The sequence below is a fragment of the Festucalex cinctus genome, chromosome 6 (genome assembly GCF_051991245.1).
Source record: "Festucalex cinctus isolate MCC-2025b chromosome 6, RoL_Fcin_1.0, whole genome shotgun sequence".
Classification (NCBI taxonomy): domain Eukaryota; kingdom Metazoa; phylum Chordata; class Actinopteri; order Syngnathiformes; family Syngnathidae; genus Festucalex; species Festucalex cinctus.
Genome location: NC_135416.1, coordinates 25,160,535 through 25,188,240, shown reverse-complemented (window position 1 = coordinate 25,188,240; position 27,706 = coordinate 25,160,535). Strand labels below are relative to the sequence as shown.

At 39.9% G+C, this 27,706-nt stretch overlaps 1 protein-coding gene across 3 annotated transcripts; it reads left to right on the top strand.

Moving 5' to 3' along the window:
• The first annotated feature begins 190 nt into the window (after window positions 1-190).
• On the top strand, window positions 191-27,273 carry smarce1 (SWI/SNF related BAF chromatin remodeling complex subunit E1). Of its 3 annotated transcripts, none has more exons than XM_077524675.1 (11): window positions 191-358; window positions 14,397-14,445; window positions 14,634-14,677; window positions 14,882-14,980; window positions 15,641-15,721; window positions 16,046-16,177; window positions 21,013-21,184; window positions 23,231-23,403; window positions 23,485-23,586; window positions 23,983-24,259; window positions 24,377-27,273. In XM_077524675.1, exons 2-11 carry the CDS (start codon window positions 14,439-14,441, stop codon window positions 24,580-24,582), a joined length of 1,293 nt encoding a protein of 430 aa, XP_077380801.1. In that variant the 5' UTR covers window positions 191-358; window positions 14,397-14,438; the 3' UTR covers window positions 24,583-27,273. The 3 variants fall into 3 exon arrangements, with proteins under 3 accessions (XP_077380801.1, XP_077380802.1, XP_077380800.1); XM_077524676.1 differs by having other exon boundaries at window positions 14,882-14,986; window positions 23,983-24,223; XM_077524674.1 differs by having other exon boundaries at window positions 14,882-14,986.
• Window positions 27,274-27,706: the final 433 nt, after the last annotated feature.

Genomic DNA, 27,706 nt, shown 5'->3' with positions numbered 1-27,706 from the left:
TAGTACTACAGTATTCTGTTGAAATACTGAACCAGTCTGATAGAATCTAAAGTTGTTTCTGAGAATTAGCCTATCTTTTCATTTGCTGTGTTGATTCGTGCCTGTCTTTTGCTCACAACAGCAATTAATATAATAGCAATCAATTCCATGTATTGTCCTGATCAGAAAACAGCGAAATTAAAACATTTGGAGGCCGGGTGGTAATGTGCGTGCGTGTTCTTGTGGGCGGTATTGGGGCTTCTTCTCAGAGCGTGACGCCTTTTCATTCGTTTGCGTGAAACCTGGTTATCAGCACTTGCTAGCGGGTTAACATCCGAGTCAAAGCGGAGGATACTGTGAAGGTGGCTCGGCGTTTTGGGTGAGTTTCCCCCCCTCAGTATGTTATTATTATAACTAACTGGCTAGACATCGTTTGATTGGCACGTTAAAATCTCGAGTTGCTGCGACGTCGGTGCATCTAGTTCGCACGCTAGCAAAGCTAGCTAGCATGCTAGCAAAAAGCATTTGCTAGTTTTGCAATCCGACCATATATCCTCATTGCATGTTCTTTTCTTTTCTTTTTTTTTTTTTTTTACACAATAACGGCACCCAATGCCTAACTCGATTAATTCACCACTGGCAAATTCGTGGTGCCTTATGTAAAATTCTACTTGTGCTATAAACTCTAGGGTTACACGCTATCGACCCCCATTGTGTTATTGTCTGACTTAATCGTTAGCTTAGCATACGTGGGTAACTTTTCGATTCCAAAAGAACGAGCCGTTTTCTGTATTTAATCGTGTTCTTGCACGACATTGACTCATAAAGCCGTCCCTCATTCATTATAGCTTTTGCGTTTTCAAAAAACAGTCGATATTTTTGCCGTGACCGGCGACTCGCTTCGCTTTTAGCGCTAGTTCGCCGTGAACTGCTATGATTGGTCAATCGCCTGACCGAGTTATGCATTCGAGGATGGTCGAAAGTCGGATTTATCCGAGTTGTTTTTTCCCAGTTCCGACCTGAAAGCGTTCTAGGCGAAAGTAAACAACTAAAAATGGCGGATAGTATAAATTATTTTTTATTTTGGTCCTGAAAACTCATTTTGACCGCAGCAAACTTGCCTTCTCGCAATTTTGCTTCATTTCATGTTTATTTTATCTTATTAAATATTTAAGCATTTCACACAGTTTACTTTGGCGTGGCTTATGGCTGCACGACATTGGAAAAAACTGACATTGCGATTTTTTTTGGTGTCTGCGATACTAAAAACAGAAGAATTTTCACCAGATGACTTGAATAGCTCTGTTTGCTAAGAATTTGGTTAACACAACATGACACCATTGTATTCATTTAAAATATCAAATGTGCATTGCATTTGGTCTCCATTTTAACAAATGGGGGGGTAATTATTTTTTTCCAAATCATATTGTTGTGTTAGGAATGTGACAAATACAAAAAAAATAACTGTACTGTACTCAAGTCTCCATTTTTATTATTATTATTATTATTATTATTAACTTACACAGCCTGGTCAACTCATTTAAGGCAGCTGCCCTCACCATGTTTGCAGCATTGTCTGTCACCCCGGGATTACACCGGATGCGTGTGCGGTGTGTTCCGGCAGCGCAGCCCATTTGTTTCCATTCATTCGAATGGTCCTAATTACACCGGTTGCGTGTGCATTGCGTCGAATGCATCTCAGCTGCATATAGAGGTGTGCAAAATTTCCGATTCTTAGATTATTCACGATTCGGCCGTGGAACAATCGAGAACGATTCACAAAAGTCCAAATTCCGATTATATAAATATGCCAAGGGAACCGAAACTAAAAGTGGACCGGAGCGGAAAGTACGCGGAACTGAAACGCAGTAGCGCGCGCGGTCTTCGGGACGCTTAATGGGACGGACCGAGAGTACACATCCACAACTCACGCCTCGACATTCAAAACAACAACAAGCATGGCTGAGCTGACCAACCCACCTCTTCGTCAGATCAGACCTGCTCCGAAAAGGCAAACAACTTCAGGCGGAAGTATCAGCTAGCTGGCTGCAGTGCGTCGGTTAGCGTTCTACAGGGCGCCGCGCAGTGATACGAACGAACGAACAGAAAAGTAGTGGCTGGCGGTAATGGCGTCTGACTTTATTCAGAAAAGAGTATTGTGGTGGAAATGTATCACGCTTTTGAAAACAAATAGTTTTTTTTTTAGAAGAAAAACGCTTTATTTCCGAGACCCCAGCCAGCTTGCTGGACTATTTTCCTCTCGTCCAACGTCGAACATGAACGCGTGTCACCGAACGCTGTCAGAAAGAAGTCAGTGTTGATCGCACACACGGGAGGTGAGGATCAAATTGAGATTCATGTTAAAAAAGCCGAACGATCCCTTTAATGTTTACACGTTCATGTTTACACAAGTTAAAAAGCAGAAAAGCACTTGAGGGTTTTTTTTTTTGTACCTCTGAGAAACTTTAATGTTTACATGTTCATCTTTACACAACTTAAAAAGCAGGAAAGCACTTTTTTTTTTTTAGGCATTTGTATTGAAGTAGTAGTTCACATTGTCTTTCATTTATATCTCAGTGCACTTTTGAGTGGATAAAAATAATATATTTTTGCTCAATGCTATGTTTTATTCTGTTGAAGACTGAATATACTTAAAAGCTGTTGTTACAGAATGAGGACTTGAGTATTTTATTTACTGTTTTGAACTGTTAACTTGATACTGAAATAGTAGTTTATTTAGGCCTGAGAGGACTTTTGTACTATTTTTGTAACTAATGTACGAAACATTAAAAGCACCAAAATACATTGGGGTTTTTTCTGCTGCCTGGGGGGAAATCAATAATCGTTTTATAATCGAATCGTAGCCTCTGAATCGTAATCGCAATCGAATCGTGAGGTGCCCCAAGATTCCCACCTCTAGCTGCATAGTGCCGCAGCCCTCCGCACGGATAGACCTATTTTCTATTTTTACCGGGTGCCGCATCCGTCGGCCTCCGGCAAATGGCAAGCTAGCACAGAACACATCGAGCGGGACAGGAAGGCCGACGCAGTTTCAAAATAAATTTCCGGTTACTTTTCAGAATAAAATACTCGCCAGCTCCTATTTCGCAATCATGTCAGCAAAACGTCATAATGCTTAATTCACTGTTTAAACACCGGTGAACATGGACGAGGAGAGATTTATAATCGAGGTGGAAAGCAGCAAAATTATATATGACGTGGCACATCCTTTTTATAAGGAACTCTTTAAAAGGAATGCTGCATGGAACGTCATAGCAGAAGCTATGGGAGTGGACGCTGAGTTCAATCTAAGAAAGTCCACCTCTCTTTCTGCTTCTCTGTTGAGCACAGACTTTCTGTGTGTTTGTCGTTTTTAATGCGACATTATCACGCGAGACACGGCGGGAAGTGGTCGGCGGCGGAGCTGCCGGACCGCAGCTGTGTGTGTCCCAGGACTCACACCGGTTGCGGCTGCGGTGCGTTCCGGCGACGCAACCAATTAGATTCCATTCATTGGAATGGTGCGAAATATACCGCTTGCGTGTGCGCTGCGTGTCGACTGCGTCTCAGCTGCGGCGTGCCGCAGCCCTTCCGCAAGGATAGACCTATTTTCTATTTTTGCCAGATGCCGCATCGGTCAGCCTCCGGCAAATGGCAAGCTAGCACAAAACACATTGAGCTGGACAGGAAGACCGACGCAGTTTCAAAATAAATTTCCGGTTACCTTTCAAGATAAAACACTCGCCAGCTCCTATTTCGCAAGCATGTTAGCAAAACGTGATGTGGGCGTAGCCGGGCCTGGAGTTAACGTGCGAGGTGCTCATTCACGGTTTCGACACCAGCGAACATAGACGAGGAGAGGTTTATATTGGAGGTGGAAAGCCACAAAATAATAAAAGTCCACCTCTCTTTCTGCTTCTCTGTTGAGCACAGACTTTCTGTGTATTTGTCGTTGTTTTGAATGCCACATGATCACGCGCGGTCACGCGAGACACGGCGGGAAGTGGTCGGCGACGGAGCTGCCGGACCGCAGCTGTGCTGTGTGAGTTGGCCAAAAAATTGATGTGTCCGGAGCACGCAGACAAGGCGCACCGCACCGCAGCCACACCCCACACGCAACCGGTGTAATCCCGGGGTCAGTGTTGGCCCAAAAATTGACGCATCCGGAGCACGCAGTCAAGATGCAGCGGAGTGGAGATGCAACGCACACGCATCCGGTGTAATCCCGGGGTCAGTCTGGCATTTCATACTGCTTGTCGAGCGTGTGGATCTTTTTTTTTTTTTTAACCCCTATTTATTTACAGTGTTGAATGAATGTCTTTCGCCAATTAAAAAGTCAGTGATTTCTCGGTCCTGTTTGGACGGTGTTGCGGCAACAACGGCGAGGCACTGTCAGCTTCGGATGATTTTGTTTTTTTGTTCTGTATCTTATTTTTTTTATAGCCTAAATACTTGTATATTTCGGATGTTGACTTTCTTTTGGTGACTAAGGTCCAGTCTACACGTAGCTGGGGTTTTTGCAAACGGAAGGGATTTGTATGCGTTTTGCCCTGTTTGCTACACGTCCCTGTTTTTTATTTCCCCCCTGAAAAACGAAGGTTAAAAAAAAAACTCCGGCCAAAGTGAATATTTGTGTTTTTCTCCTGATCCGCATTCACGTATAACAGTCGTAAACAAAGTTTTACGTCATCGCTCTACACACATCACCAGTGTTGCCACAGTTACCTTGAAAAAGTAACTTAGTTACTTTACTGATTACTTGGTTTTAAAAGTAACTAAATTGCGTTGCTGTATATTTGATTTTAAAAGTAACTAAGTTAGATTAAAAGTTACTTTTTTAGTTACTTTCAGTAGCTGCCGATAATACCATCTCAACATAAAAATAATGCGGTAGAAACGGAGTTCCAAATACTTTATACAAAGTAGAGATAGACCGATATGCTTTTTTCAGGGCCGATACCGATTCCGATTATCGGTAGTCAAGGAGGCAGATAACCGATATTTGAAGCCGATATTCATTTGCAGTAAAAGTTAAAATGTTGGCACCAAATTTTTGAATAATGCAAACCCTAACAGTTCTTTACAATGGATTCTCACACTGCACTTTTCATTTTACATCCTTCTATCTGCAATAAGACGTTGGTGGCGGGGGGAGTTAAATGTGCGGGCCAATGTGACATTACCTTTTATAGCATTTGGGATACTTGTAGTTTTATTCTATACATGTTATATTTTTATATTTTGAAGTAATAGGAGGAACCCTGTCATTCAAAATGTGCATCAGCTGTGGCATTACTTATTACTACAGCAAAAAAAAATTAAAAAATTCCATGAGAAAAACTATTCATCCCTGAACACCATACAGTTCTTGTAGACCTTATTATAATTATTGTTATTGTTACCATATAGACAGTTTTGATAAGCTGAGGATCTTAAATCGAGAACAGCAATATCATGCTACTCCTCTCTACAAGAGAACTGTCAAAAGACACTTCATCATGTAGTTTACTGCCACTTAGGATGCCCCAATCAACGCAGAAAAAGGTAGAGTAAAATAACTTGGTTATAATAATAGTAAGAATAACTTGGTTAAACAGACATTGTTGCGGTGGACCGCTGCCACTTTCTGCTGTTTAATGTGTTTTACACTTATAGACGTGTGTGTATATGGGCTCAATATTCTCTCACTACTGTACTGTACTGTATCACTTAATGGCACAGATGTACTTGTCTAAATAATAACTGGGCTGCAACATTGCTAATTCACATTAACAAGCACTGTCTTAGCTGTCCACATGAATAGTTACTAACACACGAGAAAGTTATACAACACACCAAACATGAGCTCATTATTCAAAGTATGAGGCACGCAACGAAATTACATCACTGAACATTAATTGCAGCCGACTACGGCCGTAGATGTTACATATTAGTGGCATCCATTGAGAGCATAATGTCCCAACTGACAGCAGACATGACGTGAAAAGAGAGACAAAACGAGCAAATAAGCACACTATACTTTAGTGCACTTCTCTACTAATGCCAAACATACGGAAGAGAACACGTTCGTGTAGTTAAACTGTGTTTGAGACACTTAATTAGGTACGGAGCGGACTTTAACGAGGTGCACAACGAGCTGTCAATCAAATCGACGTCGAAGCTTAAGGCACACAATGGCAAACCAGTGCGACAAATAAACACAATATAAAGTAACTAAACGCTATTTAGTGTCACTGTGGCATCTCACTGCATAATAACCGCTATGCAACAAGTAGTGGACGTGACCCAGAATGTAATGTGTGCGTCACGAGAGGTAAATATAATGACGTTACTCTACTCTTAACATGGAACTAGACAATATAATAATGACAACTGTTAATATTTGGAACCTTTCTAACAAACATTATTTACTTAATTAAGTGAAAATGTGTGTGATTCCCTCCCCGAGTAGTTCAAGTAGCGAATTAGCTACTGGGTGTTAGCCTACATGCTAAGCTGAACACACCACTGTTAGCTAGCGGGGATTCAATGCAAGGCAATGCAGCTCCATTCATATAGTGCATTTAATACACAACATAATTCAATGTGTTTAGCTTATCATGGTGAAACGATCGGCGGAGTCTCTTCTCTTTTAACTTACCTTCGAAGCATGTGTCTGTTGCGTTGTGTCTGTGGGTGCGTGTGTGACCGGCTACTGTGATACACGGCATACACTACTGATTGGTTCTGGCTCTTGCACGGCTAACCAATCAAATGCTGCTATGGGCGTTACATTGCTGGAGTTGGACTCCATAACAGACAGAGACGCTCTGGGCTGCATTCGAAGCGAAAAGACGGAGTTTTAAATGGATCGCTCATATCGGCCGTCAGATTAATAAAACAGACCGATACTGATATGTACCAATATGTCAAATATCGGCCCCGATTATCGGCCCGACCGATTATCGGTCTATCTCTAATACAAAGGGCATTTTTAACATGAAAATAAAGTTTTTTTTTAATTTTTATGAAAAACAAAAAAGGCAGTCTCTCTTGACTTCTTGTAACGTAAATACTTTTTATAAAATAAAAATCTATCCAGGTTGAAAATGAAAATCCCCTTAATTCCTGTATTGTTTGTTCCGCTATTCCAGTGTGTACACTTGAGTCGACTCGTGCATGCTGAAAACTAGGGGTGGGAATCTGAAATGAGGCCGATTCGATATGTATCTCGATAAACAGGTTGTGATTCGATTGAAAAACGATTATCTTTCAGAACAGAACAGAACAGAACGGTTCGATACGGTTCGATTAAGTTTGGGAACGATACAATTTTCGATTCGATACGATTCATTTCAATATTCAAAACTTATAGTGACATTTGTTGCTTGTAAACATTAATCTTAAAACACCACAAATTTTTACAGTATCTACAAATGTGTTAAAAAAGAACAACAAATATGTCTTCTATATTTTTATATATTTTATTTTATTTTTTTTTTTATTTTTATTTTTTTGTAGAGCTCAGAATTGTTCATTCGGTAGTCTTACCGATTCACCGTCTTATCATCATTGCTCTTTTTTTTTTTTTTTTTTTTTTTGTGTGCGTGCGTGCGTTTGCGTGCGTGCAAATACGTATAAATTTATACTCATTAATTCACCTAAAGCCTTATAAATATCCCATTACCCTTCGCCTTAACCAGGTACTTCAGAATCTTGCCAGAGTCGTGAGGTTTAAATGGTCAGGAGACCAGAGAAAAGGTCAGAAAAAAATAAAGAGAAAAGAAAGATAAATCAAAGTGAAATCCAGCACAGACCACACTTCCTGCCTTCCCCATGATTACAAAATCAAAGTCTTACGCCAACCCCGGAAGCCTCTAAATTCCAGCAAATTTAGCGAGATCTCAAGAGACCAGAGGAAAAACTAAAGAGAGGAAGGAGGGAAGGATCGATAAGGCAGAGTGAGATCCATAGAAGCCAGTACATCCAATCCATCAAAGTGAAATCCAGCACCAACAAAACCCCTCCTGCGTGGTTACAAAACCAGAGTCTTATGCCAACCCCAGAAACCTCAAACTTCCAATAAATTGAGATCTCAAGTGACCAGAGGAAAAACTAAAGAGAGGAAGGAGGGAAGGATAGATAAAGCAAAGTGAGATCCACAGACACCAGCACCCACTGATTCAAGGGGCTGTGGGAGGGAGAGGCTACTTCTGTTGAGTTTCAGTAGATGCTGGTGCGACGGATCTGGCATGCATAAGGACCACCACCAAAGAAAGAAGCCGTCAACCGCGGTCCAGCAAAGCGAGCAACCGGAGTGGGGCAGGCCTCAAACCCCCGCCCGGCCCCCGGAGCCCGACGCCCGGGCCGGGGAGGGAGCCCCAGGCCCAGGGAGAGGGAGGGGGAGGGGGCGGGGGGCAGACAGGGAAGGGGGGAGGGGGAAGCGGGGGGAAGACGACAAGAAGGCGAAAGGGCGGCTGCAGGGCAGGAGGGGGGGGGGGGGAGGAGGGAGGGCGACAAGGGAAAAGGGACCGGGAGGCAGAGGAGGATGGGCGGGAGGAGGCGAGGAGGGAGAGGTGACGGGGGGGAGGAAGGGGGAGGGGAGAGGGAGCCACGGGGCACACCAGAGGCCCAGAGGCCCACCCGCCCCGAACCGCGCCGCCGGGCACGGAGCAGCGGACCGCGCCGGGACCGCGCCGCCCCGGGCACCAGGGAAAGCACCCCAACACCGTACCCCACAGGGGGCCCAGGGAGCGGCCAAGACGCAACCGCTACCGAGCAGACAACGGGGGGGGGGGGGGGCAGAACCACCCCCGCCCGACCACGGGGGACGGCGACAAGAAAATTGACTAATTAGCATGCAGTAACACCAAGTGTTGATGCTTAGTGCCCACTAGAAATAACTCTTAAGGAGTTAGTGAGTATAGTGTCGTATAGTGTGGTATGCTCGAGCCCACTAGCAGCAACTAGGTTCCTGACTATATAAAAATAAAAACAATCAGATACAAAATACCAAATACAGAAGCAGCGAAAACAGAAGTTGTAACGATGTGGTGGCTCTCGTTAACAGGCAGAATCTTGGCAGGATTAAGTAGCCAAACTAAGATTAAAATATTCTATGTACATAGACCATATTTGTTTAAATCTTGATACTTGATTTTTATTTAAGGCAGAGATTTTTTCCATTGAGATATAATTTATTAGTAAGTTTAACCAGTGGTCGATATTTAGAGATTGTTTATTTTTCCAATTGACAAGGATTATTTTTTTTAGCAATAGTAAGGGCTATAAATATAGATTGGGATTGTTTACATGGTAGGTCAGTTATTGTTAAGTCACCTAGTAAACACAATCTTGGAGATAAAGGAAGCCTACAGTTTAATATATCAGCGAGCTTTTCCAAGATTTTAGTCCAGAAATGCAGCACTGGAGTGCACATGACCATAAAGCATGAAGATAAGTATCGGCAGTGTTTTGTGAGCACTGGAGACAAATGTCGGAGTCAGAGAGTCCCATTTTTTTCATCATATATTGTGTAATATATGTACTATGAAGTATCTTATACTGATAAGTTGCAAATTTGTCTGTTTGGTCATTTTAAATACATTTTCACAGATTTGGGTCCAAAAGTCTGGTTCCGGAACTATAGACAAGTCTTTTTCCCATATATTTTTATATTTTGAATCAATTATTTAAATATACCGCAACATAGGGCTGGGCGATATGACTGAAAAATGTATCAGTTAAAATATTTATTAGTAGTTATTGACGGTTATAATTGTTTTTATTTTGTTTGTTTTTTTGCACATTGTGAAGTATTTCAGAAACATAAATTTAAGACATGAAATAAACCTACCGTCCAGCCAAAAGAAATATGAAGCCACCTTATGGAACAATAAATCTATCAAACACATTTTAACCACTTAATATATGCAAAAATATTTCCAAAAGTTCATTTCCCTTTTTAATCAACAATTTTTGTTTTTAACAATTTTTGTTTTTCTTTTGCCACCACATTCATTTTAGTTAATGTATGACATCTTTTTTGTTTTTTTAATCTGAGTCACGATGATGACCACAGAATCACTACTGTTTATATTTTGTTTTTTTGGGCTGTCGTTCATTTTGAGTTTGATGACGTAATCGCGGGCACGTCTCAGTTCTCCTATCTGCTGCTCATGCTAGTTGTAGACATTGACAGGGAGCCACAAACTGAGAAATGAGATACTTGCAGTGTGCTTTTAGCATAGCTGGTGTGTTGGCTGTGGGACATACCTGTGTCGTTTGAATCCATGCATTGGATCGTCACGGGAGTTATTCTTTTTGGCTCGCGCGCAGTACCAATGCCGGTCCGGGACATACAAGTGCACTGAGAGAACTCGATAGCCATGGGAAATACAGAGATGTACGGCACCGGCTTCTGCTAACTGTCTCCAGTTGCATGTTGTCACTCGTGCGTGCGCGCGCCGTGTCGCGAGCACGGCGTTGACGGTAGGCTCCCCCCCAAAAAAGGTGCGTAACGTCTTTGCATTATGTTTACAACATCCGGGGAATGAAGCGTCTCTGAGCGCTACTTTGCTAGCTCTCTGTAAACACGGAAGTAGCTTGAATAGTGATGCTACTGAAATGTAAACAAAACAAGTAGAGCACGGCGCAGAACTCTTGCTATTGTTATGAAAACCATAAAGCCTCACTCGCAACCGATTCACAGCCACGCGATATCCGGTCCACAGCTTTACAAGCAATGTATCTAAGGATTCCCGGCGGATTTTGTATCGGTTGACAAGTCTGCTACCAATGCGGTCGTTTAGCTCCCCTTGACAAACAATGGTTTGGTCGAATCGGTTTTTTGTTCCACCCCTACTGAAAACGTGACTTGTCTGACGTCACTCCCCCTGGCGAGAGGGCAGAGACAACCTCATCCCATAATGCTTCACGGACCAGTTGAGGATGGAAATATTTTATTTATTTATTTTTTACCATTTTTATGGTCCATAATGTACACTTTTTTTTTTGTTGCGTTGTGTGCCTGTTGGTTAATAAAACTAGTAGTAAACGTATCATCACTTTTGTTTTGAATGTGCAAAACATTCACGACCAGACCATGGCTGAATGCAGTGTGGTGATCAATGACTTCCGCCTCATCTTCGTAGTTAGCGGCAGTTGTTTATGACTGTTACAACAGTGAGATATTTTGCCTTCTTTATGAAAATGTGGAGTAACGCATTGAATCTCTGGACAGTAACTTTAATCAGACTACATTGTAGAATAAAGTAACGCGTTAGACTACTAGTTACTTTGGAAAGCAATTTTTTTTGAGTAACGCGTTACTTAGTAAGTGTTGTTACAGGCAACAGTGCACATCACTCACTCACACACACTACCTCAAGCATTAAAGCAACTCTAGCCATTGTTGACAGCGGGTGTACTGCTAGTGCTCATCTGCTCGTCAGACGCAAATTTACACGGGTCCACGTTGGACGACATCGAAGTACTGCGCCAGTGAGCAGAGTTTTCGTTTGTTTCAATACCAGAAGGTACTGTGGTAGTGGCGGGGTCTGTAGCCCCCCAGTAGCTCCGCGGGAGCTTCAAACGTGTCGGTCCTGTCGCCCCACGACATACCGTTCCGGAGATAAAGGACCGACACGGTCCCACAATTTACCCACTGCCGCCCGGGTAAAGTTGGAAATTCTCGGTCTCCTGGAAGTCCTCCTGGATGGCTCCAGGAGACCGAAGGCTGCCTCCTCGTACCCGGCGGGTGAACCGTGGGCTGTGCTCTTGGCCCCGCTCTTGGCGGCGGCCTCAACGCGCTTAGGACTCACTACATCAGCGGGGGGAATGCGGACTGGCTGCAGCGAAGCCTAGGTGCTACTTTATCCCCTGCCAGGTGATTTGAGTACGCTTAGCCTTCGTTTCTGTGGCATTGACTCCAGACACAAAACTTTTTTTTGTTTTTGTTTTTTTTTGTCGTCGTCGTCGTTGTTTACATTTTTACAATGTGCGTGAGTGATTTGATCAGCAGTGGATGAAGAATGTGTCAGGTTAGTAGTACACCCGGTGATCTCCCCCCAGGTTTTGTTATTGTGAGTTGCACGAATAAAGTTGTAAAACACAAGTAAAGATTTTTTTTTTTTTTTTTTTTTTATATTTTATTGTAATTTGTATTTATCCTCTACGCTCCTCGAAGATGTTCTCATTCTTTGTGTTTACATTTTTGGTTTTATTAAAAAAAAAAAAAAAAAAAAAGTTTGGCTGATAGTCGTTTTTTTGTTTTGTTTTTTTGCGCCGACAGTCCATGCTTGTGTGACGTATTGTGGAAGTGACGTCAGGAGATGAGCAGGACGGAGGGGAGAGAGCGAGACAGCGAGACAGGCTCCCACGAGCGTGACGTAGCTTGCTGCTTTTATGAAGCAAAACAAAAGTTTGCGTGTTCAAAAATAAATAAATAAAAACACCCCACGTCCCGTGATGTGACTATCGCGCATGTGCTCATCGCAATCGCGATGTTTAAACGTTATATCGTGCAGGACTAGTTTGGCTTATTAATTTTGAACATATAAACATAAACACATCACAAGTGTAACAAAAAAAAACAAGTTGAAATAATATAAAAATTTAAAGGAAGAAAGGAAAATTTGTCAACAATAAATTCCATAATTTACATGTTTAAGGAGGAGGAAGCACTACTTACTACTTATCTAGTCCCTATTATCATTTATATACTAACAAATTGTTCCTATTCAATAACATACAAATAAAATTAAAACAATAAAAAGAAACATGCATATCCCAATGTACACAGATAATAAAGAAAAGAGAGAAAGAAACCAAAGCAAAGCCCCACATGTACAACACAACAAATGCCCAGAACATTAATTGTTAAACAAATGTGGGCACACATTCACATGCACATTTATATGAGTACACACACACATAAACACAGAAACGTACACTTACAGTACATGGACATCCAAATGTATTTACCGTATTTTCCGCACTATAAGGCGCACCGCATTATAAGGCACACCTTCAATGAATGACTTATTTTAAAACTTTTTCCATATATAAGGCGCTACAGTAGAGGCTGGGGTTACGTTATGCATCCATTAGATGGTGCTACGCTAAAGGGAATGTCAACAAAACAGTCAGATAGGTCAGTCAAACTTTATTAATAGATTACAAACCAGCTTTTCGACAACTCCATTCACTCCCAAAATGAATAAACAGCTGTTTTATTATTTTCTCTGAGGTAAAGTATTAGTATTACCTAGCGATCCAAGATGGCGGGATCTTCTGCGCATGCGCGTCACCGATCGTGCAGGGTCAGCTTTTGAAAAAATCGAAGGCTCTTAGGTAGCCTTATAATAACGGAAAATACATTCCTCAATAATATGTCATGAGCTAGTAGTACACACTGATCTGCATATATTATTGGGTAGCCTATCCGCCAAAACGTTTGAAGCCACTCCCAACAAACGTTTCTCGGCATAAAAGCCTATACATTCATTTACAGTATCGAAATTGGAGAACATTTGATACAGTACTTTGTGCAAACAGCATGATTTAGAATGTTTTAAATGTGCTAAACATAAACAAGAGGACTTTTACAGGACTTTTGATTTAGAACATTTTACAACTTGCCTTAAATCAGTGCTTCTCAATTATTTTCTGTCATGCCCCCCCCCAGGAAGAAGAAGAAAACATCTCACTCATCTCATTTTATGGTGTCACTTGAGGGTCTGCTACACTTCGTGCCTACACTTGATACTCATACTCTTCTGTGCTGTGTGCAAAAACCCCTACACCACCGAGCGAATGCTCCCTGTGCACTCTGCCAATGAGAGCACCACTGCCCCCTAATGTAGTGGAGGTGCAATTGCACTTTATTCTAAGACAGTAAAAAAAAAAAAAATCAAAATGAAAAAGCATGTTCCCCGAGATCAAACACGCCCCCGTTGACGAAGCCTGTAGTTGGTCGCTATTGTAAACATGCCTTGTAAACCACCCATCCAACATTCTGCCACTTGTGAAAAATTACAACACATAAAAGCATTTGGATGTAACAGAACATAAGAACAGGAGCTTTTAATCATCCAGAAGACAAAATTCGATTTCACGATTTAGCAAATTTTCAATGATTCGACTTTTTAAAATGACGATGCATCAAATTAATTCGATTTATTGCCCAGCCCTAATATATCGATAGTGGCTACAGTGGCTTGCACAAGTATGTATGGACTATCGGCTATCCAGTAATATCTGCAGATTTGTGCTGGTACACATTCAGTGTACTTGCAGTTCTCGCGCGATTCACGGCAAATATAGCTAGCTGGCGAGGTGCCTGTCACAGCAAAAATGTCCACTTCGCTTCATTTTCAAAGCATTTGGAAAACTTCCTTTTATATTTATTTACACGAAGTCCTAAATGTATGTTACAGAACTGATGACTGGATCGGACTAAAACCTGTATCTGTCCCAGGATGTCAAGTAAGGAAACGTTTTTTGTTTTGTTTGTTTGGACGGTGGATCTGCCTTTGATACATGCAATAATAACAATTCAGTTCAAGTCAACTAATTGTAACCCAGTGCAAATGAATGTTTGGTGTCCAGCTGGAGACATTGGAGTTTAGGTTTATAATTTTTGGGGTCTTTTTTTTTTTTTTTTTTCCCTCCAGAGAGGCCATCCTATGCTCCCCCACCTCCCCCTGCACCCACAACTGTAAGTACAGTTTAGCATATTTACCTACAATAATGACTTGGTATCTAATTTATGGATATTTCCATAGATTTTTCCACTATATCCAAATATTGTATCCTACTACCACTTATTTATTTCGCTCTCATTTACCATTTGCTTTATTGGTTTCTTTCATATCTTTAAGCCATTTCTCATTTGTGTTTCTGTCCCATTTGTTTCCATTAGCAACTGCCCAATACTGCAGGATTTGTGGGGTACAACCCCTACAGCCATCTGGCCTACAACAACTACAGACTGGGAGGGAGTCAAAGCAGCAACAGTCGGGTAACGGTATGAATTTTGTCATAGCCAAAACAAAAACAACCAGTAAATTTAATGCACTGCTAATGAGTTGACTGAAAGCGATATTTGTCAAAATAAATAAATAAATAAATAAATAAATAAATAAATAAGGAAGCCATTCACAAGACTCACCCTTTACTTTATTTAAACATATTGCATGTAGTAGAGTATTAGTATGATTCCATGCATAAAACAAGAGTCTGAACCGCCGCATTCCAAACTGCTTTTCCTAAGTCCTGACTTCATAACAGTGCGACTGGCTTACCATCCATCTGTGTATTCAAACGCCACCTGCATTGAATTGCTGCATTTCTAACGGCCATGTTAAGTAACCCATGCCATCCCCGTTGTCATGGCATCATACGCTTGCTGCTTGGCATGACTGTGGCTGCTTCACACTAATTCAGTCGCTGCAGGAAAGCTGTGCTTGGGTCCCACAGCTGGCAAATCTCAGCTTTAGAAATATTTCCTTTATTTTTTGTTTACGTAGTGGATTATTCTTTATTGTATCGTGTGGTACTGCATTTTGCTGTCTTACACTGCATACTCTCAAATATAGACATTAGCTAGCATGCTTAAAGTTATCCTGGTTCCTCATACAGATATCATAGGCTCTGTTTTTTTGCTGTTTTGTTTTCTCAGAATTCCTCTGGAATAAATATTCCAAAGCCACCAAAGCCACCTGATAAGCCATTGATGCCATATATGAGATACAGTCGTAAGGTAAGAACAGAACGCTTTGTGAAATATATTTTTACATCATCATGTTCACATTTGGAACACATGGATACTTTGATCACTTTTGAGTCTGTAAAATATAAACTGTGTTTGAAATGTCAGTGTTTCCTTATCAAGGTAGGTGTTGTAAAATTAAACGAGGACACAGTTAGGACAGTCCTTTTTATGTATAGTGGGATTTATCAACTTGGAGATGGAGCTTAAAGCACACGGCCTCCTCTGGTTTGTGACCTCTCTGCAAAGAGATATCCACTTAAAGCCCCTCCAACCCAGCCCAATCCCACCCCCATGTCTGGTTCTCATCACCAGGTTTGGGATCAAGTAAAAGCCTCCAATCCCGATCTGAAGCTATGGGAAATTGGGAAGATAATCGGTGGCATGTGGAGGGACCTCACTGATGAGGAGAAACAGGATTATTTGAATGACTACGAAGCAGAGAAGGTTGGTTGTTTTACAAGGAATGTTTATGGGTCTTTTATGACTGATGGCCACGATATACAGTGGATATAAAGTCTACACACCCCTGTTTAAAGACTATTTTTTGTGATTTAAAAAAACAATGAAACATCGGTAAATAAATCCTCAACTTTTTCTACTCTTATTGGGATCTGACACTTGGATCACTTAATTGAATAAAGTAGTTGCACAAGTGTGAACACCCATTTATAATTGGGAATGTGGCTTGTGTGCAAAATTAACCAATTGCATTCAAGCGCTGGTAAACGTGAGTCAGTAAACACTTGCCATAATTTAAAGTGTTTCTGTGTTTCCCAAAATAAAGTTCACATATTCGAGTATCCTGTTCCTGACATGTTTTTGGTTTCGATCGGAAGCATGAAGATTTTGAGCCAACACTGACTTATTCTGAAGTGTCAATCACAAATCTATTGTTCAGTTCATTATTACCAATGTCGGCAAAAATATCGTCGCCGCAAATTTCTTTAAAATATCGTGATATAATTTTTAGGCCATATCACCCACCCCTAAAATAAATAAATAAATAAATACATAAATAAATAAAAATAATAATAAAATATATATATATATACATATATGTATGTATGTGTATGTGTATATATATATATATATATATATATATATATATATATATATATATATATATATATATGTATGTATGTATGTATGTATGTATTAGGGCTGTCAAACAATTAAAAAAAACATTTATTAATCGCGCAATTTTTTATAGTTAATCGCGATTAATTTTTTATTTTTTTTTATTTATTTATTTATTTTTTTACTTTTGCTGATACATTTTTTTCTCTAAATGTTGTAACAAATATTTACCCAAGCACAGTGTTTAAATTAATGTAGAATCATCACATACAAAGAATATTTCGAGTCAAAAACTTTTAATAGTTATTTTTTAAGCACCTTCCTTAATTTTTTAAATCGATTATAAAAAAATATTGCTGAAAGTTTGATTGAATATTTTTTTTGATTAATCACTGACTTAAAAAGGCTTTTTTTTCCCCAACATATTTGCCCGCTAAATTTGAAGCGCACCTGTTATGTGTTAATTTTTTCGACATTTAATGTTATGAGGACATCTTCAAAAATTTATATGCACTGCACACGCTCATCTTACTTTTTCTAATCAATTACTTGTTTGCATAATTTAAAATGGGAAAAAATGACCTATTGCATATGTAAACATTTAATAAATGCTTTACTTTAATGCATGTAGTTATGTTTATTGCTCAAACTCGACTGGCTTCCTTTAACGTAACCATCCGCTGTCTGCTAAAAAGGATCATCTGCGGTCAAAATTAATAGTGTGATTAATCAGTGGTAATACAATGATTAATGCCATAGTTTTTTGTGATTAATTAATTAGTTAACGCTTTAATTTTGACAGCACTAATATATATATATATATATATATATATATATATATATATATATATATATATATATATATATATATATATATATATAATATACATACATACCAGATTTTCCGCACTACAAGGCACACCTTCAATGAATGACTTGTTTTAAAACTTTTTCCATATATAAGGCGCTACAGTAGAGGCTGGGGTTACGTTATGCATCCATTTAGATGGTGCTGCGCTAAAGGGAATGTCAACAAAACTGTCAGATAGGTCAGTCAAACTTTATTAATAGATTACAAACCAGCTTTCTGACAACTCCATTCACTCCCAAAATGAATAAACAGCTGTTTTATTATATTCTCTGAGGTAAAGTATTAATATTAGCTAGCGATCCAAGATGGCGGGATCTTCTGCGCATGCGCGTCACCGATCGTGCAGGGTCACCGATAGCGTCTTGACAGCGAGACCTGTTGCGGCTCAATATTGATCCATATATAAGGCGCACCGGATTATAAGGAGCATGGTCAGCTTTTGAAAAAAATTGAAGGCTCTTAGGTGCGCCTTATAGTGCGGAAAATACGGTTTATGTATGTATGTATGTATGTATATATGTATGAATGAATGAATGAATGAATGAATGAGAGAGAATATACAAAAGACCTGGAATATTGTTGTCTATGTAAACAGAGTAACAACAAATCCAGTTTTGAGAACAGGCTCTGGGAGATCTAGTTTAAAGGAAAATTATATATACGGGTCTATTGGTTTTGTGTGTCAAAAGTTACCATCGGAATTGGTACTTGGTATCAATGACTCGATTTGAATACTTCTATTGGTATCGGCCTCTTGGGGGGGGGGGGGGGGGGGGGAAGGTATAATATCACTGTTGTACTTGTAACTTTTCTTTTTTCCACTTGATGATGGTCTTCGCTGTGTTCCATGGTTAAATGCCTTGGAAATTCTTTTGTTCTCCTTACTCAGGGTTTTTCCTTGCTCAAATTCAGGCATCACCCTGGCTATGATGGGTGACTACCGATACCAGGTATCGGTATTGGTGCCAATACCAGTCTTATTTTAAGGTATCGTACTCCCGGTGGTGAAAGATGCCATTATGGGCCACTCTCCTGCAGCCATTTTACGGTCAATGACTAGAAATGAGAAATTATATGAATGCAAATGTGTCATTAATTTTTGACATTTTTTTTAAACTACAATCATTAAAAATTCATCCACTAGTTAAGAATCAAATTATAAATGTGGTTCAGTGTTGTTGTAAAACACTATTATGTTTATTGTAGGGGTGTGAATTGCCTAGTACCTGACGATTCGATCCGTATCACAATTCATAGGTCACGATTCGATTCGATGCCGATTAATCCCGATATGAATTTACAAGTCGATTGTTACGATTTTGTTTTACTCAATTTAGAAAATACCATTCAGTAAACTTGTACATGAACACTGTAAGATTTGTATGAAAATTTATTATTTATTGATCTCAAACTTCAGTGTTATAACTGTGAGCCACTGTATTTAACAAACAGGTCGTAACCTTTTTCATGTTAGAACAGCATTGAAATAAAATATTACTACTTAATGTTCCATTAATATAACATTCTTCCATGCTTAAGGTGTGAACGTTAGACGTTTTGTTGTTTATTATTATACTATATTTTTTCATCAAAAATGGATGTTAAAAAATCGATTCGGCTGCCTATTGAATCGATTCGAGAATTGCGTGCTGCAGTATCGCGATATATTGCCGAATAGATTTTTTTTTTAACACCCCTAGTTTATTGTATATCCAGTGGTACCTCTACTTACGAAATTAATTGGTTCTGGAAGAAAGTTCTTTAGTAGAAAATTTTGTAAGTAGAGACGCATTTTCCATGTAAATGCCCTAATCCGTTCCAAGCCTCCCAAAATTCAGACATAAATGTTTTATAAAGCATCAAAACATGTAACAAATACATGTTACAATTAGATTATTGCACAATAAATGAGAGCTGTGCATAATGTAAAAATCAAAGAATAAAGAATAAAAATGATGCTCATTTACCTTTTTAACTGCTGTCCTCTTCGTTCTTTGTCCTCGTTGATTCATGTTCTCTCTCTCTCAGAAGTGTTTTTGCCTGGTGTTTTGTAAAGAACTGATCCAAGGATGTTTGCTTTTTTTTATTATTAGTTTTTCTTTTTTTATTATTTAAAAAACAACAACAACAACAATCCTTCGAAAATGTACAAGGCAAACATAATCTAAGCGAGCAAACGCCTGACTGGTGAACACTTTTTCTGGGTGATTCTTTTAAACAAATTCCGAAACTTCATGGAAACTTCCGGTATGACGAGGCATCTTTTTCCAAAAAAGGCCCGTCTCGTCACAATTAAAACTTACTGTGCCTTCATCAATCACCAATTGTTTGAATTTTTGCAAAAATTCGTCCACCGTTAGTTAATACATTTAATAAAAACTCGAAACACCTCATGGGCCGCGAGATGAATGATGAGGATGCTGTATAGACACCGATCTATTATCTAGGCTGATAGATACCTATGGTAGGTAATAGCCATAGCTGAATGTATGTTGCGTTCGGTAATGTATTTTTACCTTTTGTATCAAGAAATTTCTTTCGTAACAAGAGGCAGTATTTCCCCGTTGAGGCGTTTCGTAACTCTAAAATTTCCTCTGAAGAGACATTCGTAAGTAGAGGTACCACTGTAGTGTGTTTTTATGACTTTGGCGATGGCTGGAGTGCACCACCTCTTCCTCACAACCAGGAAATGGGTGTGCGCAACGGTTGCTCCATTATCTGTTTCTTCTTCGGTACATTAAAGTTTCAGGGAAAAAAAATTAAGATGTTTCTTCTTCGGTTGTTGCTTCTGGTCTTTCCGATGCATTGCTGTTGATATAGCGCCTCCATAATGGCGCATCAGTGCAACTTGCAGGTAAAATGCATTCCTGCCGAGCTCACTCAACACAGGTGAAGCGCTGTGTTGAGCGATATCAGTTTCTCAGGCTGGAGGTGGCCGCCTCTCAATTTTGTACCCAGGAAAAGCCATGTTACTGATGAGACCTTTGAATACAGCCACTAACGTCACCAATTATAAGAGGGTGTTGGGTTTACAAGTACATTATTCCTACTCCCCCCACCCCCCTATTTTTTTCTTCAATTTGTGCATGTTATAGATGGAAAAAACAAACAAACATTTGAAATGACTTATCTTGGTGTCTCCTCATTTCCATCACAAAAACCTGAGATTTCAACAATTTTTGGGGGTGTTTAGACTGATGCGTCTCCAGCAGTTGTGGGTCCCTCCAGTCATCATTGCTTCCTGTATAACAATCCTCTTTCCTTATCTAGATTTAGCTGGTGTGTGTGTGCTTGCTTGTCTTCTGGTTAATTCCTGTTATCTCCAACGTAGATTGAATATAATGAAAGCATGAAGGCCTATCACAACTCGCCAGCTTACCTGGCCTACGTCAATGCAAAAAGCCGCGCCGAAGCAGCGCTCGAAGAAGAGAGCCGCCAGCGGCAGTCTCGACTGGACAAGGGCGAGCCGTACATGAGTATTCAGCCAGCTGAGGATCCAGATGGTAAGGCCACTTGGCTTCGTTTGTTTTCCAATACACTTTACAGCACAGTGCTGCAATTACTTTAGCAGGAGCACACAAACTAGACTTGTGTTTTCTGCAGGTACCACTATTTTTTTTTTTAATATAATGATTTGCCAGTTTTGTCTATTGAGCAGCCAAAATGTCATGCACAGCTTGCACGTTCTGCAAAATGAACATTCTTTTTGTTCCTGTTTAAACACAAACACACGCACGCACGCACCCCTACTCACAAAAGAAAACGTTAACATGAGTTACACCCATGTTGAGGAAATGATACTTGCACAGATTGTAGATGGCTGACAGTGGAAGATAACAGCATTAGTACTCCCAAAGGCTACAAGCATATTGTGATTCATTACTTGATGTCTGTAAATACATTAACCAAAGCAACACACTTTATTTCTTGTTCATAATTTAAAGGGTAACTCAATACAAAATAAACTTATTTTATTTTATTTATTTATTTATTTATTTATTTATTTTTTTAATAAACTGTGTAAAAACTAGTGTCTGCAAATGCTGTGTACATGTCCTGGTCACTATTTTGCCATTTTAGTGCATTTTTGTTGAAAGCTTGAATTTGGGGCAAAAAGCGTGTTTGGTGCCATCTCAAGCAAAACACTGAAATAAACACAATTTGGCTGTTTGTCCTCTCATTACACAAGAAGTGGCCGATTACGTCACTCGTGGATCATGACGTAGTCGGCCCCGTCACCCATCGGCTCATTCTCATATACGTCTCCTTAAAGGCCTTCTTAGAGAATTGCTGCTGTCAATCACAGCCAGACCACGCGCAGCCCTCTTCCCCATTTGCAACCCAACGCTCCTCCAGGCAGCACCCCCTTTGAGTGCTGATTTCAAATCCTAGTGAGGGGTGGAGCAAGAGTCTGACTTCCTGTTGAGTTGCCCTTTAAAGTTCCCAATTAGATAATTCTAGATTCATCAAGTTAGGGTCATTATGTTGAGTCAATTATTTACTTACCTCTACAGTAGTACCCAAAAAACTATTTGAACTGGATTTTTTTTTTCTTTTAGTTTCAAAGATGCAAGTGCATCTAATTGAACTGAATTGAATCGTTCCACTATGAAATATATCTAGAAACATATTGTATCGCCTTTTTATTGGAGAGATATATCTTTGAAGGAAATGGCACATTCACTGTAATGACAAGTTGAAACGTATATAAAATGTTGACAAAAAGCCATTATGTCGTTACAAATGGAGCCTTACCAAATGGAATCGTTCCACTTTCAAATCGAACTATCCTTGAATCGTTTGGCACCCAACATATCAAAACCGTATCGAGTCATCTTTGTGGAGAGATGCACACCACACACCATGGTTATCCACTACATTATCAGTAGGGATGTCACGAAAAGGGCAATATCGTGATATTAAAACTGCCACAATATCGTCGTCGTCATGTTCACAATATTTTAAAGGAACACATCTGTTAAAAAAAAAAAGTCTGGTTGATTTCCATTTGTGCAGTTCTAGCACCCTCTAGTGGCTATTTTATGAGTGCAATTTAATTTTTTTAGGGATGTTTTGGCCTTCTATGTTTAAAATCTATGCTAATTGTCAGATGAAGGGGAACCTAATTTGCTTGTGAAGCGATCAATGTGTGCTTGCATTAGCAAGTAAGAGCCTCAATATTGTTATTATAGATTGTAGGTGGTTTATATGCATTGCTGTTATGCAATATGCACAAAAGCACAATATTGTGCTTTTTTTTTTTTTTTTTAGTATGAGCTGTCTTTTTTGTACAATGTTGTAATCTTTTTTTTAAATATCGCCAACGCCCCCACAATATCGTGCTAATTATCATATCGTGACCTTCATATCGTGATATCGTATCGTGATGTTTGGATTTCATTACATCCCCTAATTACCAGTGGCATAAACATTACTCTTTCTGCAAAGTTTGTGAATTTTCATCAAGGTTTACTGAAGCTGTTCTGACTATTCTTTGAACACACATACTTTCGAATGCTAACATTTTTTTTCCCCTCATGTCTTCCTAGATTATGATGATGGCTTTTCAATCAAGCACTCTGCAGCAGCCCGTTTCCAGCGCAACCACCGTCTGATCAGTGAGATTCTCAGTGAGAGTGTCGTGCCTGATGTGCGGTCTGTTGTCACAACTGCCCGTATGCAGGTCCTGAAACGTCAGGTCCAGTCTTTGATGGTTCACCAGGTATATTCACATTTTGGACCGTAATACATATAACGTTTGAGTCATATTTTGGTAGCCGTTGCATCTTGTCTCCTACCACAGAGAAAGTTGGAAGCAGAGTTGCTTCAGATTGAAGACCGCCACCAGGATAAGAAACGAAAATTCATTGAAGCCACAGATTCCTTCACAAATGAGCTCAAAAGAGTATGGCCTATTTTTATTTCTTTATTTATTTTTTTATTTTTTTCTCTCTCTATCTCTCTCCATAAAACATTGTTGAAACACTCCCATTCCAGGCCCACTTTGCATGTTTAACTGTATAGTGAGCAGCTCTCATTTGCCTCGAGCCACAAGCTTCTGTTAACTTCATCTACATGTTGGAGCAGTCTCATAGCTGTAATCTACCATTTCCCCCCCCCCCTCTGAAATTAAATGCAGCATTTGTCGGCTGCATTGACAACAATTTACAACAGGTGGCGCCATTTGTCTCATTTTATGTCCACAGTTCTCTGATAGAATACTGTACCATAAAACGGTAGTATGAGGCTTTTGATGAACCTGATGTGTTGAATGATACTCAAGTTTCTCTTTCTTCCCCAGCTTTGCTGTATGAAAGTGGAAGTGGACATGGAGAAGATTTCTGCCGAGATCTCAGCAGCAGAAGAGGCAGCTCGCAAACGGATGGCTGAGCGGGAGAAAGATGCCGGGGACAGAGGAAATAAAGAAGCCCCCGCCTGTGTGTCAGCAGCAGCAGCAGCAGCAGCAGCAGCAGCAGCAGCAGAAGAAGAAAAACACGGCAAAGCCCAAGCAAATACTCTGAGTGACAGTACCAACAAGGGAGGTGAGAACAGTGAGTTGATCAGCAAAGATCCATCAGGTGAGCCATATAAGTAGTCGTGACTAATCAAGAAGTCTGGCTCACAGAACAAACCGTATCTTCTACCACAGGCTTTTCCCTTTCTTAAAATGTTTTCCTTCTTTTTCCACGCTGCAGGGAAGCAGAAGGCTGCCGAGGAACTTCAGGAACAGCCAGGCAGCGAAGAGGGGGCGTCGGAGGACAAGGAAAGTGTCCTTGAGGGAGCCATGGAGGAGGGAACCAGTGACAGTAACACGGGTTCAGAAACCACTTCTGCTCAGACAGAAGATGCGCTGACCAGCGAGCCATCTGAAGGTTCCAGCAGGGCAAGATCAAGCCACTGAGTCACACGCTTGTTTCTGATATAGGGATGGGTACCTTTAAGAGTTGAACCCGTTTGGTTCCAAATCACGTTACCTGGGTATTGATACCGGTATGCAAATGGTACCAATTTACATTAAAAAAATAAAAATAAAATACAAATCTCGAGATTTTTAATTTTAACATGAATTTTCAACATGAAGTTTGACAACTAACAAAATAACAGGCGAAAGAGGATGAAGTAACAATAAAGGTATATTATTTTACAATGAATAAAGTATGATACAAACAAATTGATATTACAAAATAGGGCTGGATATCAATATCTAATTTACTGATCGATTCGATTTCGGAGCACCCAATTCACCTGCCATGCATGTCTTTGGAATGGGGGAGGAGACCGGAGTACCCGGAGAAGACCCACGCAGGCACGGGGAGAACATGCAAACTCCACCCAGGAAGGCCGGAACCTGGACTCAAACCGGAGTCCTCAGTACTGGGAGGCGGACGTGCTAACCACCCGCCTTAGGGAACATCAATTCTTCTTAAATATCAAGGACCATGATAAAAACTACACAAACATTAAAATTCACGGAGGCAGTAACTGGTTAAATGATTTAGTTTATTAATGAAAGAAACACATTTTATAATCACTTTAAGTGTTACAATAACATTGACATCAGCAAGGATGAGTTGAACATATTTTTGTAATTCTAATTCAATAATTGTAAACATAGGTTAAAAATATTCTGAATTGTCTTAAAGTGCAATAAGTCAGGTCTTTCATAAATGTAAGAATATACTTTTAAATTTATGTGAACAATAAATGTCAAGAAAACTGATTAAAAAAAATTGGACTTTAAAATTATTACATTTTTTTTCAGGAATTTATGGGAAAAAGATTACTATAATTGATTCATGGTTTTATGAACTGATACTGGGCTGGAAAAGAAAAATCAATTCTATTGAGTATTTTTTATTTTTATCAACCCTATTACAAAATACAAAGTGTGAAACATAGTCCTCTGCAGGGGCAGCTCTAACCTTGTTATTATTATTATTATTATTATTATTATTACTGGAAAAGTAATTTATAAATATTTTTTGGAATATCAAATAATGGGGCTTAAAGGGGTTCGAGACCCCAACCTCCCGGGCAGGGGGCATGCGACACGGCCATGGACTGTTAATGCCGTTTACTTGCCATTGACAAAAGTGAAGCCACTGGTGGCCATCTTACGTTGCCACCAAGGCCGCCTAATTTCAATACATTGATTTTCACCATGGTGTTTTTATTTTCTGTGGCGAAAATGCCACCGTTTATGACATTCCTGTTGTACCAATAAGTCTGGGAGAAGCATTTCATTATTAAGGAAAAGAGGTATATGTCCGGGTTCTACTCAATGATTCATCTACATCATGTCAGAGCCATCAACAATCAAGTGCAAGTCAAGCCCATCAGGAGAAGAAAAAAAAATTCTGTGAAATCTAACCCTAATCCCTGTATCACAAATCATGGTTTGCATGTCTCTCATTACTCTATATAGAGATCCTAGCTTAAAACAGGCAGTGATTAAGGTGTTTGAAGCAAAATAAGTTGTCAGTTAAAGTGGCAACGCAAGATGGCTGCCCACTGGCTTCAGCCACAAGGGTCCTATTGACAGTCCAGGACAGTCCAAGGACTCGAGCACAAGGCCAGCTCCTGCCCGGTGTGAGCTTCAAGATGTCTGTCTGTATGGGAGTACTGCTGTGTTCATGTGCACTATGGAAAATTGCCAACTCTTTCACTCCCGCATAGACACCACTTTAGAAAGACACACTTCGAAACTGAAACATGGTACTGTTGGATTTCATGTGAATCGGTGCTCAGTAGTACCGACACCCCCCTCCCCTGATCGGTGCATACAAAAAAAAAAAAAAAAAAGCCATCTCGGTAGTGATGGGGAAAATAAAGCTTCATGAACCACTTGTTATATTTTGTGAAAGTAGTTCATGAAGCTTCGTTTCCCACCACGATTCTTTGGTACCCATCCCTAGGTCTCTGAATTATCCAACTTTACTTTTTTTGTCTGATGTAACCATATTTCATCCACAACTGCCCTAAGTGCATTTCAGCGAATATCAATTCATAACTGCCATTCCTTTGCAAATCAAATCTGATTACATGTTAAACAATGATCATGTGAATCAAGTGTTTTTTGCTATGTATGTGTTGTAGTGTTTTTTTTGTTTGTTTTTGTTTTGTTTTTAGATACAAATAATTTAGTTGGTCATGAGTTGTGGGATGTTGGCAGGAGACAGTTTACTTTTTTTTTTTCTTTTTTTTTCTTTTTTTTAATTGGTATCATGTTGACTGTAAGATATATATATATATATTTTGTCCCTGGTAGTGTAGTAATGCTAGTTAATCACTCTTAATGTGTTATATTATTGTTATTCTAGTCCATAGCGATATGAGATATTCACACAGTCATCAGTGCTGTACAATGATCAGATGATAAGTGTTGTCAAGTTTGAAAGCTGTCAATCAAGTCAAGAGCAGAACATGCTCAAAACCTCAAGATATTGAGTCGATATCGGCCATACAGTGTATGAGGTTTGCTTGAATAAGAATATTCACCTTCTCATTCAGGCGCATGGACATTTCGGAATACGCAGTCTTGAAACACATTTTTCTGTATGCATTTTTGCCAATAAACTTTTTTTTAATTATATATATGTAAAAAAAAAAAAGCTATACTTTATTTATTGTAACAATTGGGAAAATGGGGATTACTACTAGTTACTGAAGCAGAAGTTATCACTGAATTTTGACTTGACCATTGAAGACGCTAGCTACTGCACAGCACTTGAAGGAAGCACCTTGGTGGTCTTGGGCAACACTGCCACCCCCTTGAATCTGATGCTTAACTGATTTTTACCAGCAGGTATGTAGCTATGATTTGGGGCTATGTGTGTGTGTGTTATTTGGTGGGGGGTCTCATTTTGGACCCCTCTAAAATCCGTCCATCTTTTACCGCTTATCCGAGGTGGGGTCGCGAGGGCAGGAGCTTAAGGAGGGAAACCCAGACTTCCTCTCCCCAGCCAATTCAACCAGCTCCTCCGGCAGCATCCCAAGGCGTTCCCAGGCCAGCCGAGAGACATAGT

Bases quoted from the DNA above. Each gene is read 5' to 3' on its own strand.
- smarce1 (XM_077524674.1), top strand. The intron at 14,987-15,640 runs GTATGAATTTTG...TTGTTTTCTCAG, and splicing joins GCAGCAACAGTCGGGTAACG to AATTCCTCTGGAATAAATAT. The intron at 24,260-24,376 runs GTGAGCCATATA...TCCACGCTGCAG, and splicing joins GATCAGCAAAGATCCATCAG to GGAAGCAGAAGGCTGCCGAG.